The 12,352-nt window shown below is 33.2% G+C and overlaps 2 protein-coding genes across 6 annotated transcripts; both read left to right on the top strand.

The window, feature by feature from the left end:
- The first annotated feature begins 4,699 nt into the window (after positions 1–4,699).
- LOC120074014 lies at positions 4,700–6,952 on the top strand. 2 transcript variants are annotated; one of them, XM_039026980.1, is made up of 5 exons: positions 4,700–5,248; positions 5,591–5,678; positions 5,812–6,023; positions 6,117–6,293; positions 6,433–6,952. In XM_039026980.1, the coding sequence occupies exons 1-5, from the start codon at positions 5,057–5,059 to the stop codon at positions 6,442–6,444; spliced, it is 681 nt and encodes a 226-aa protein (XP_038882908.1). In that variant the 5' UTR covers positions 4,700–5,056; the 3' UTR covers positions 6,445–6,952. The 2 variants fall into 2 exon arrangements, with proteins under 2 accessions (XP_038882908.1, XP_038882907.1); XM_039026979.1 differs by having other exon boundaries at positions 4,703–5,248; positions 6,654–6,952.
- Positions 6,953–7,110: 158 nt separating this feature from the next.
- On the top strand, positions 7,111–12,073 carry LOC120074013 (kinetochore-associated protein KNL-2 homolog). Of its 4 annotated transcripts, XM_039026978.1 has the most exons (10): positions 8,114–8,687; positions 8,776–8,861; positions 9,037–9,181; positions 9,293–9,440; positions 9,801–9,863; positions 10,033–10,208; positions 10,442–10,535; positions 10,625–10,683; positions 11,399–11,468; positions 11,581–12,068. In XM_039026978.1, the coding sequence occupies exons 1-10, from the start codon at positions 8,610–8,612 to the stop codon at positions 11,619–11,621; spliced, it is 960 nt and encodes a 319-aa protein (XP_038882906.1). In that variant the 5' UTR covers positions 8,114–8,609; the 3' UTR covers positions 11,622–12,068. The 4 variants fall into 4 exon arrangements, 3 of the variants coding, with proteins under 3 accessions (XP_038882903.1, XP_038882906.1, XP_038882905.1); XM_039026975.1 differs by lacking the exon at positions 8,776–8,861 and having other exon boundaries at positions 8,096–8,687; positions 11,581–12,073; XM_039026977.1 differs by lacking the exon at positions 8,776–8,861 and having other exon boundaries at positions 8,119–8,687; positions 9,293–9,431.
- The last annotated feature ends 279 nt before the right edge of the window (positions 12,074–12,352 follow it).

The raw sequence follows: 12,352 nt of genomic DNA, 5'->3' as shown, positions 1-12,352 counted from the left end.
GTTTCTAATTCACATTCGTTAGGGAGTGAAGGAACTCTAATTACAGAGGACCTTTGAGCGGAAGTGAATCGTCCAAATCCCATTGTGAATGAAATCATACATTTACAGTCATACAAAACAGATTATGCATTAAACTTAAATTATAGCATGCTTCTTGAAATAAAAACATAGGATAAGAGATTATACCTTTGAAGAATCCTTCTTCAAGTAAATCCTTTGATCAACTTTGTTCACGAACGCAACGAACAATTTGATCTCCCTCGAACAAGCAGCAACTCGATCCTCGAACTAACTGAACACTACCACTAGATTACCATGGTATTCTTGGTATGAGAATCCAAGAGTGGTGGACTCTGGTTTATTTTGGTTTGAGGAAAATTTTAGTATGAAGGAGGAAGACAAACGAGTAAACCAATAACTCTATCCTATAGATGAGAAAGTCTATCGCATAGACTAGCTACTCGATCGTGTAGTCTCTCAAGTGATCGTAAGGTAAGACTTTCTTACTCGATCTCTTATCACATCTGTTTATACACTCTCACTTTTGGAATAACTAAAACAATTTTATTTATCCCAACTTACCATAAAACCGTATAACTACCTACTAAGGGTGGTTATGGAGAAATAGAAATTAATTATCATATAATTAATAAATATGATAACTAACTTATCATATTATATTTATAACATATAGATTTAATATTGTATCATATACAATATATAAATCATAGTTCTTTTTCTTTATTTTATGGCGTTTAATATAAATCATATTTATATTAAATTTAATAACTATGAATCTAAACCATAGAAATTATATTTGAATCATATTCAAATATTGGTTCCTCCAATCAAACAATAATGTATCAAATACATTATATAAATTATATCATATATAATTGAATTAATTTAATTATATCACATATAATCAAATTTCCTCTTATTAATTTGAACATTTCAAACTAATCCCAAAAACTGATTCTCAACTTGAATCCATTGAGCTACCAAGGAACCTTATGGACTTGTAGCTTGAAGCTCCAACGGTACATGAATAACTGATTAAACTCTCTAATCACATTATCCACCATTTTTTAACTACCGGGCACTCCACTAAAGACCGACAACTGCACTCTTCACACTACATATATATTTATGTGTCCATTGGATATAACCATTTAACAGTACAATGACCCTTCACAAACTGCGCATATGTACAGTTGGGCTAAATTACCATTTTGTCCCTGAGTTACATCTAACTCCTTAAGTACCACTGATTTCTTTAATGAACAATAGATCATAGTCTCACTATGACTAAACCCCTCTCGGGCCAAGAGAGGGTGTGGTGCCACATTGTTCAAGACACGGTATCAGCTCTTAAGGGAGCAATTTATCTACTTACCTCTGCTTCAGAGAAGAAGTGAATTCCATTTTGTGTAGTTGAGTTCCCAATTCCCCAATCAGACAAATCTCCAAAATGGTAGGCTTGTTAAGTTGGCGATCTGGTCACTCTCACCCATGCAAATTAAAGGACCGCCCTCATAGGCAGGAGTTCACAACTCACTCAGGATTTAAATCTTGTTACCTATGGTCATCCTAGTGAAATGAAAGTTTCAATTATGAACGACGTTATATAATGAGACTAAGCATTTTGTGATACGATCTTATACCAAATTCTTTGTATATAATATCCACACTTGCATGTCTAATACACGAATGATTAGGATCAGATCATTTGTAGCACTTTACAACATTTGTAACACCTACAAAGCGGGCCATACTCGTAGTGTCACTAGGATAAGGTACCCAGTCTTATCCATATACTACAAACCATTTAAGTTATCACTTAAAACATGATCCACTTGTATGTCTCCACATATATGTTTAAGTTACAACGATAACCATGGATCTTAGTTTATTAGTTTGTGGTTAATGCAACTAAAATATTAAATATTTCATAGACAATGTGAATAAAATATCATATATTATAAATCACAGAATGTCTGTTCATACAAGTGTTTACAAACTACGGGACCCTATGAGATTTAGGGCATCAACCCAAACAGGGAGTTCATATCATTTGGTATCAGAGCCTAGACTCTAGATTGGATATATGTTTTATTCAATTTCTTTCTAGATTGAGTCTATTTTAATTGCTTTCTTTGTTGAGTCAATTCTAATTAGAGTTTTTTTTTTTGTTGTGTTTTATTTTGAAAAAAAAACAAATTGAAAGCTTGAGGCATTGAAATCTGGTCCTGAAAAAATAAACAAATCGAAATTGGAATTGGAAGAGCAAAAAGAATAAGAATTGGAAAAGAAAAAAAAATCCCAATTGGATTCAAAAGAAGAACAAGAAGAAAAAAATGGGGAAAAAAATTGAAGTGGCGATGAGTTGACGCAGAAAGGTGGATAAGAAAAAAATGGAAGCAGAACATTAAGCAACTAGGTTAAGCAAGTACATAAATTAAGCAACTCAATTTTCATGAGTTTTAAACTGTTCAAATTCAGAAGATTAGTTTAAGTTTATTTAAAAAAAAATTAAATTGGGATTTCAATAAAATTAGTTTCTTTAGTATTTAATCTTAATTCTTTGTTTCCTTTTTTATCATTAATTTGTTTAGTAGTTTGTCATCTTTATTCATCTTGCATAATTCTTTGAATTTTGAATATTAGATTCTTAATTCTTATTGTTTCATGTCCTAGTTTGTTTTTTGAACATTAGGTTCTTGATTTCTAGTTTTACTTTTGTTGAATTCAACTGGTTCTTGCTTGAGTTTGACATAGCCATTCTTGTTTGATTTGTTTTTGGTTTCCTCTTCTGATCTTGATTGCAAATTTTGGCCTATTATCCTTTAGAGAGCATTCCTTTTTGTGAGAGAGCGCCTACATTAAAGAGTGTAAACACGAATGACATTACTTATCAAGTGAAACATGTGTTGGAGTGATGGTGAGGTCCAATTTTTCTTCATGCCAGCATCTTTTTGTAGCCATGTGCGCACAAAGAAGAGCTCCAACAAAAGGTCATCATGTTGACCAAAACGTGCATCCATTATTTTATGGAAGTATTTCAAATCCTGAGGAGTATCTCCTTTGGAAGGAGGAAATTGATGGCCTATTCGATCACCACCACTATAGTGAAAAGGGAAAGGTAAAGCTTATCGTCTCTACATTTGAGAAATATGCATTAAGATGGTGGAATTTTTTATTGTCAAAAAGGATGAGAAGTGGAAATAATGCAATACCCTCATGGAAAGAAATCTAGCTTATCATGAGGAAACATTTTGTTCCTAAGTATTTTCACAAATTGCAAACTTTGAAGCAAGGGAGCAAAAGTGTGAATACTTACTATGAGGAGATGTTGTTAGTAATTGAGGAGGTTAACATATTTGAGGATGAGTAAGCTACCATGGATCGATTCTACCAAGGACTTAATGAAGAGATTGTCGATATGCTTGCCAATCGAGAAGAAATTCAACCTTGTGAGGATTTGGAAGAGATGGTGCACATTGCCATCAAGATAGAAAAACATCCACATAGAAGAATTTCAAGGTACACTAAATTTAAGTCTAGTATCAATGTCAATACATTAGTGGACAAAGTTAATTTACCTAGTATATATGAGCTAAAAACTAGCGAAAAGAAACTTGCTAATGTTGTACCTATGCATGATGATAAAAGTTTGCTTAGTAGGTCATTCGATAAAAAGGAATCACATGATTATAACTTTTCTACTACTGTTGTACCACTTATTTCTGAGAAGCATCACTTAATGGTAGTGGGTAGATAAAGTAGATGGTTGTGAACTTGAGACTAATATACTTTGTGCTAACATTGCTAGTCCATTAGAGCCCAAAGTAACTTTTGATCCTATTGTTGTATCATTATTTCCAAGAGAAGTAAAACTTGATGTATGTAAGTTGGAAAATAAAAGACATAAGACTAAGACAAAAATAATAGAAATGTATGATGAAGAAAAGCATGTGAGTAATACTCAGTCTCTAGATAGAAATGAGAGAAAAGAAAAAAAAAAAGGTGAGTTTAGAAATTCGTGAGGTTAACAAAAGACTTTATTTCCTGATAGGTGAACTACCACAAAGTTTGCATAGTTTACTCTTTGAGTTTTTGCAGGATGTTAAAGCATTAACTTTGAAACAAAGTTCAAAGATTGGCTCAAGTTCCTTTGATGGTTACAAATTGAATGGTGATTGGAAGGATGACTATTCTTCCAAAAATAAACAGAATCCAAGGCGGTATCAACATTTGACATCTCATGACTATAGAGTTGCTTTGCAAGAGAGACTATCCAAAGAGAAGTTCAAGAAAAATACCAATATTTTCTACTTATGACTTCAAAACTGCTTTATGAGGCTTTGATTTGGATTCGAGGAGGAATCTTTCAAAAGAAGGAGAGGATGATATGAACTTTCAACGATGGCCATCAGGGAGTTAATCGTAATGTTGAGCAAAACATGATCAGAAAACCCTTTCCTAAAGCAAATCGCATCATTTTTTAAAAAAATATAAAGAGATTTAAATTATTCAAATTTTCATCAATATTGATTATAGATTTAACATGCATGCAATTTCTTAATTTTTTTACCTCAACTTATGATTTTTTTTATTGTAATATTTATAATATTTAATTTTTCTTTAGATGTCCACTATCTTGTGCAGACCGCAGAGAGAGATACTTTTATCTTTTCCTTGCATCTACCGTAACTGTAAACTTCAATGGTGGAAATATCTAAAGATTCCAACCCCCATTAAACGCCAAAACCTTGCCTCTTTCAACCTGCTTCTCTTCTTCTCCTTCCTCAAAACCCTATGTCCTTCAATTTCCCTTGACATTTATTTCCTCTGTTCCTGGTTTTTCCAACACTTTGATTCCTTTGATTTCTGCCCACTTTTCAACCACCAAATCCCACCCACGATCTCTCTTTCGATCCATACAATTCCTTAATTTCAGATTTCCAAGGGTTTTTTTTCCCCCTTTTCGTATCTGGGAATTTCGTTTTAGGGTTTTTGATCCCACAAATTTTCTGGGTTTAAGAAGCAACAACCCATGTCGGCTGGAGTTTGTGGAAAGCGGGTGGGGTTTGAGGAGATCTTTGGATCTTCTTCTCCGACGGCTTGTTCTTCTGCTAAGAGGACTCGGTGGTCCACTTTCGGATCCCCGACCCGATCGGATTTCGGGTCTGGACCGGACGATTCTGCTTCGGTTTTGCTTCAAATGTTCCCTGGAGTCGGTGCCGAGGTTCGTTGCTAGGATCATCGGGTTTTCTTTATGTTTTATGAATTCTGTTTTAAGTTTGATTTGGGTCATTGGAAATTTCTATTGGTATATTCATTTGTGTTAATTTTCGTTTTTTTTTCTTTGATTCTGTCTGTTTGTAAACAATGCTTCTAGATGTAATCAGAAAGGAATTGGATAAAGATGGTTTGATATCCATAGGAAATATAGTCAAACCAATTTGTCATGAATTAGAGGCTCTTGGAAGATCTGATTATCCTTTATATGCATGTTTAGCCGGTTGAAATCGAAACTGTTCTTAGGAATTATGACATGAAGATTAAAGATGCAAGTGATGTTCTACAGGTGTCTTCCTTTGATGATTTTAGTGCTCGTGTCAATTCTGCGACGATTGGAAATTGTTCTACTGTTCCGGATGAGAGAACAGCAACATGTAAGTTGTTATTATGCTTGCATATCATCTGACATTGGGTAAAACAAGTTTGATGACTGAATATATAGTTGCCCTTGAATATCTTATCACAAGAGAATAAGGGTTTTTATTTTTGGGGGATTTCTGAAATCAGGCAGCCAAATGTCACACGAGAAAATTGAAGAAGCTAAAGATGTTAGTTCGGCCATTGATGAAGGGAATGGAATGAATGGGTCCAAGTGGGTGGACATGTTTGTGCAAGAAATGATGGGTGCAGTGGATGTTGGTGATGCTAGAATTCGAGCTGCAAGGATTTTAGAAGCTTTTGAACATAATGTAACTGTGCATTCAAGAGAATCAGAGGAGGTAGTGTGGAAATATTATTCATGTACTTTTTAATCTTCTTTCGATGAAGTGTCTGAAGGTAAAATTTATGTTTCTCTCCACATTGTGTTGTAGTTAAAGCATGCTTCTTTGAGGGAGCATTTGCAAAACTTGGTAAATGACAACCAAATTTTAAAGAGAGCCATCGCCATTCAACATGAGCGGAATCTCGAGCAAGAAGAGAAGGCAAGAGAAGTCCATCAGTTAAAGCACGTCTTATGCCAGTATCAAGAACAAATTCAAAGTTTAGAGGTATGCAAACTTACTCGTTCATAGCTTGCTTGCTTAGAGTTATCATGTGATGTGCCTTCCATGTAATCGTCAAACTTTTATTACATCATTATCTTCACCCTTGTCAGTTTGTTACGTTTCTCTCCACATTGTGTTGCAGTTAAATGTATAGAATTAGAACACCATAACTGGGAAATCTTATATCCTCTGACTCGATGAAGATTAAGAGAAGTTAGACTGTTGAATACACAGCTGTCAGCTTATAATCTGAGTAGTCGACGGTCATCCTTCGTTGGCAAGATTAAGAGAAGTTATGCTGAAAATTTGCTTTTGTGATAAATGCTACAAATCCTCATGTTGCTTTGAATTGTTTATGTGCAGGTAAGAAATTACACATTAAATCTCCATCTGCAGAGGGCACAATCTGTTTCAGGACACTTCCACCAAGACATATTTTAAGGTTATTTTTGTTTTCATTAATTTCCAATCTATACCTTTTCTTTGACCAACATTGAGTTGATGCCAATACATTATAAAGTCATTTGGGTTGTGATTGTGATATTCTCAAGCCAAAGCCACTTTGGCAGTTTGTTGTGATGAAAGGTTCAATGCTGGGCTCTACTTTATTTTAAGTGTTTTGATGTAACTCAAGATGCAAAGCTATGTATTGATTAAACCTAGTTCATGTCTTCATATTTGATTAAACCACCTCCCCATATGATTTGCCCCACAATCTCATTGTCTTGAGATTCAGAAATATACACACACATATACGGTACAATTGCGTGGGGTGGTGATCAAATCTTCAACTTCTAGGGAGGAAGATCATGCCAATTACCATCGACTTAAACTTTGGTAAAATTCAGAAATATTAACACCTTATATTTAAACTTTGAAGATATCTTTGTCTATGAGTTTTGGGACGTACTTGAAATTTGATTTGCTGTTATTCTCATGGACAAGAAGTAATCAGTCGTTCAAAGATGGCATGTGAATACTTTGAATGTCATCTAATGATTCGATCTCTTCACAGATCATGATAGTTAGCAATTAACATTTGGATTTCCTATAGTATGATTTCAGAAAATAATTGGTTTCCAATAATAAATAACTGAAGGCAATGCTGTCATTTAATAGAAGGTTATAGTAAATTAAAATTTGTCATGCATTAGACTATTGTAACATTTTAGTTTTGGTGTCAAAGTGAGCCTGACCAAGTGATATTGGCATGGATTTTCTCTCTCAAGAGGTCGGCGGTGTTCAATCTCCCACTCCCGCAATTGTGATGGAGCCATTGAAATAAGAAATTCCACCTAATCGAATTATTTGGTGGGTAAACAGTAGCATTAGGTCTATCAAGTTCACTCAATTAGTACACACATTGTTCTCTTCTATATTTTATTATAGCTTTATTATTTTAGATAGATATTCTTGAGGTTAAGAAGTTTAAAGTTCTCAATATAATATCTTTAACACAATCTTAGTTCATACCTACAAATTGTCACAAAAGTTAAATAACATTAAAGTTGGCTATTTCTTTAAAACACTAAAATGGATTAGTTTGAACGTAACTAAAATGGATTAATGTGAACGTAAGTAAATAATTAAAATGGCCAATCGAAGTTTAAATCCTAATCATTAGCTCGATAGTTAAGGTAATAGAGTAACATATAGTTAAGGTAATAAAGTAACATATGACCTTATCTAATTGGACTTTTTTTCTTAATCAAAATTAAAAAAAAAAAAATCAAGAATCGAAACAATCATTTTTATTCACATTAATTTGGGTTTTGTCTTTACAAAATCGATTAATTCGATTTGGTTCTAAAACTAAATTGGCTATTATGATAATGTTTGAATATATTGAAATATGAATCACAATGGAATGAAATTACAAAATAAACTAAGTAATTCATGATCTTTGGATTCCAAAAGTCACTCTCAAACTCAAATTCACTCCTCAAATATTACCTCATTACTCACTTCCTCTCCCTCTCTATTTATAATAAAAAATCACAACTTTGCTAATTAATTATTAACATGCCCTAAAAATCTCAAATAACATTCCCATCATTTTACCCTACATAGTATAGATACGTAGATCGATAAATATAAGGATAAAATTGTCATTATAAGAAGTTTGTGAGGGCAAATGTGAGACATGGAGAGGATAAATTTGCAAATTTTTGAAACTATAAATATGACATCGAGCTATAAAGCATTCCCGCGCGTAGTACCATCTTCTTCACCTCAAAAAAAAATTCAAAACTTCCCGAAGAAAAAACCTAATGCAAGCAACTTCTCTTTCAAAATCTTTCTAGAATTTCGCAAACGATCATGGCTTCTTCTCCAGAATTCCATGAACCAACAACCCCCAACAGCGGCGGCGCTTCAGTTTCTTACTTCCAGAAAACAGTAAGCTCTCCCCTCAAAATTCCCTTCAATTACTTTTACTGATTTGATTCTGATTGTGCGTCTTATTGATCGAAACAAACAATTAAAGGTTCGTTTGCTCGATTGGTGGTTAATCAAAGCTGAAAATGACTTCAATGGGAAAACCCTAGCCGTCGCTGGCTTAACATCCACACCGTAATCACATTTTCCTCTCCCGTTCTGGGGTTTTTCTGTAATTGTTTCTGTTTTCTTTCACTTTTTGCTTCAATCTTTTGGCAAATCGAGTAGCAGTTCGAAAATGTCTTCTGGAGTTTTCTTTCTGCTTTCTTCTACATTTTGTATAGACTGTTATTTTTTTGGTTTGTTTTAGGGGACAACCTGTTCGAATATTTTCTTCTGCTCCCATTGTTAAGAGATACGATGTTTTCACTCTGGAGACTGCTGATGGAATCTGTGTTATTCTTAAGGGTTTCATAAACAAACTGCGTACTGCTGATAATGGGTTCACGCCGCAGGTTTGCATGTCAAATAAACAACTTCTAAATCTGCGGTTATTTGGTTTCCACTTGTTTCTTTTTCTTTATTTGTATATTTCTTGCTGCTCTGATTTGGGTTACTATTAACAGGTTTTCAAGCATTTTGTATTTGGGTTTCCTCCCAACTGGGAAAATCATGCAGCAAATTGCTTTGAGGGAGAAGCTTCTAAGAGTATTGCTGCTGGGGGAAATATTTCTGATACAGACAATTCGCCCTGTACATCAAAAAGTAATAATGGTAGATAGGCATATGTTGGCCTCTTCTACTTGTTGGTTAGATACATGTTAGACACAATTTGAATATTTAAATATGATTCCAATAATTGTACATGTAAAACACTTGAATACACTAGCCACATGTTATCATGAACATAAGTTGAGCAACTATTTATTTATTTGTTCGCTTATAAAATGATGGGTATAGCCAACTTAAGTTAGCTCAATTGACCAAAAGGTCAAAGGTTCGTCAGCACACTCACACGTGGAAATTTTGAAAAAAAAACGATGGATATAAGAAATATAGAAGTTATAAAACAATGTATTGGTGTCTTGTTCGTGTCCCATTTCTAACTTTCTCTTCAATTTTGGATGGCTGCAGATGCTGACATGAACAACTGTACTCTCACCAATATGAGTTCTCCTTTGTGTGAGATTTCTCCAAGTAGGTTTAAAAATCCTACATATATACCATATTGATGTTGAATCACATAGAAAAATATATCTTTGGTTCTGGGTTTTCTTTAAATCCTTAATCCTATGACGTTGTATTAGAAATATGTAGTTCATTTCAACTTTATGAATGTAACAACTAAGAAAAAGTTGTCAATAAGGTCATGGATGGGATCATGGAGATTCTGTGGCCGAAGATAAGATGCAGAGAACAAGTGCAACTGATATTCCAGCACCTTTCACTGTCGCTGATATTCAAAATGAAGTTGAAAACAAAGGAACAAAAGAGACAGAATCTCGGAAGAAAGTCGAGAAGAAAATTATTTTTGATTCACCTGTAAGTTATTTCTGCCATTCATGCTGTCTATCCACTGCTTCTTCTAGCATTAGTAGCAGCAGTCTTCTTTCCAGATGTCTAGAATTCAATTTTTGTATTTGTTTGTCGCTTCTCTTCATGATTACAACTGGATTTCTGTAGTATCTTTGGCTACATAGTCCATCCAAGACCAAATCTTCATTCGTGCAGATGAAAACTCATAAAATGTGTATGGATGGTGGTTATTGATTCAGGGAAGTAGTGGTATTAGTATGAATACAAGGGGAAGAAAGGAGAAGAAATGTATAATATCTCCAGAATGTAGGAGTTATGGGCGATCACGATCAGGTGAGAAGAAGATATAACAAAGTTGAGGATGGGTTGTTTGTTTTGTTTTGGTTAATGGAATTGGATTGATGATGAACGGATGTATGCAGGGCGATTACTTCTGCCGACAATGGAGTTTTGGCGCAACCAATTACCTGTTTACGACTCGGTAACTCTTATTCTAGTCAATATCCTGTTCATTCTTTCCTTAAAGTTTTCATTCTCTATTGTTATTATCTTTATTCTATAAACTTCTAAGTTTATCTATTTGGTCCATTAAACATTTATTTTTCTATCTAATAGGTGTCATATGGTCAATTTTGTGGTGTAATAGGCCGTTGACCTATTCAACAATTTTTTTGATTGTCGGATCTACTGAACCATAATTGGTATATGCTAGTTTTAATAAAATTGAAATATTTAGCATAAAAATTCACTTCTATTTAATAATATATTAGTTAAATTTTAAGAAGTTCAAACATGTCAGGAACTTCCTAAAGTTCCAAGCTTGTTTTAGACACAAGCTCTAAATTTGTTCGTCTAAACTTATTAAAAGGATTTTACAAAATGAAATATAAATAAAAAGGGAGAGTTCTGGAGTTTATATGGTTCTAAGATGCTATTTGTGTAATGTGGCTAAATACTTGATTTAGTTGTTAATTTTTTAATAAAAAAATGAAAATATAATTAATTAAAATTTAGTCTTTATTTTCTAATATTTCATTAATACATCAGTTTTTTGAATTCTAAACTTTGCCGACGATGAACTTGCCAATTCTCTGGGAACGTTCATTATCAGCCGACTGTGAATTGGATTAAGAAATGTTAAAACGTAAGAGATTATTTAGTTGTTTTTCCTTCTAACTATAATTATGGGGAGACAGGATCGAAAGCTTAGATGGATCCAGGAAGAGCGGCAGGACATACAACCAAAGCCACCATCACAGCCTAGGGGTTTGTTATATTTTTGCATTGCTTTTCAACTTTTTTTTCCCCTTCTTTTTTGAAATTAATTAATTTATAATCAAGAACAATATATATATATATATATATATTCACTGTGCAGGCAGGAAAAGCACTGGTGGAAGAAAACGAAAAGATAGTTGAAGTGATGGTATGGGACTTAGGATGTTTATGCAATATGCAGGAGTTAGCAAACTGTAAAGTTCAAACCCCAACATATAATATCTTTATAGCAAAATCAGAGGGCTCATCTTGATTTTTGTCAAGAAAACCAATGTTTTTGGCAAATTCGTACTGTGCACATAACATATACTTTTTTAATCTCCAAATTATCTAGGGTATGGTCAGATAATAACTTTTTAGATTATTGTGTCATTGATATACTGTATATCAATTCTCAATAGAAATATAATGGAATCATTAGGTATGAGACAATACGGTGTAATTGAAATTGTTGGTTATGCGATTTCAATTTAACGGATTTAAGAGATAAAGGTGTTAGATTTTTCTCCCATTTTGAAATTTGAATTGTCAATTTCATATCTGATTTGATTAATCAATTTTCAAAGATCGTTAGAACTAATCCATCTCTTTATCACCATTTCAATTCTATTTTATAATATACCTTAGATTATCTTATTCATTTTTATTATTTTAAATTCGATTAAAATTTGTGATTATGGATTTTAGTTATCATTTTTTTTTTAATCTTTTGTTCATTATCATCTTATTATATTATTTCAATAATTTAGATATATTTCTCATTTTATCAATATTTCAAGAAGAGTTTGTAATTTCGACAAACTAGTAATTATTCACTGTTTCAATCTTTTCGTGTTGTTGAGGCTTATATTCTATTAAATTCTTCATTTTAA

This window comes from Benincasa hispida, chromosome 3 (assembly GCF_009727055.1).
Source record: "Benincasa hispida cultivar B227 chromosome 3, ASM972705v1, whole genome shotgun sequence".
Lineage (NCBI taxonomy): Eukaryota > Viridiplantae > Streptophyta > Magnoliopsida > Cucurbitales > Cucurbitaceae > Benincasa > Benincasa hispida.
The sequence above is the reverse complement of the archived record's forward strand: the minus strand, read 5'-3'. Positions and strand labels throughout refer to the sequence as shown.

Coding starts and splice junctions, on each gene's coding strand:
- LOC120074014 (XM_039026979.1), top strand. CDS start 5,057: ATGTCGGCTGGAGTTTGTGGAAAGCGGGTGGGGTTTGAGGAGATCTTT. Junction 5,249..5,590: donor TCCCTGGAGTCGGTGCCGAG/GTTCGTTGCTAG, acceptor GATGTTCTACAG/GTGTCTTCCTTTGATGATTT. Junction 5,679..5,811: donor GGATGAGAGAACAGCAACAT/GTAAGTTGTTAT, acceptor TTCTGAAATCAG/GCAGCCAAATGTCACACGAG.
- LOC120074013 (XM_039026975.1), top strand. CDS start 8,434: ATGGAGAGGATAAATTTGCAAATTTTTGAAACTATAAATATGACATCG. Junction 8,688..9,036: donor TTTCTTACTTCCAGAAAACA/GTAAGCTCTCCC, acceptor GGTTTGTTTTAG/GGGACAACCTGTTCGAATAT. Junction 10,536..10,624: donor TTATGGGCGATCACGATCAG/GTGAGAAGAAGA, acceptor GGATGTATGCAG/GGCGATTACTTCTGCCGACA.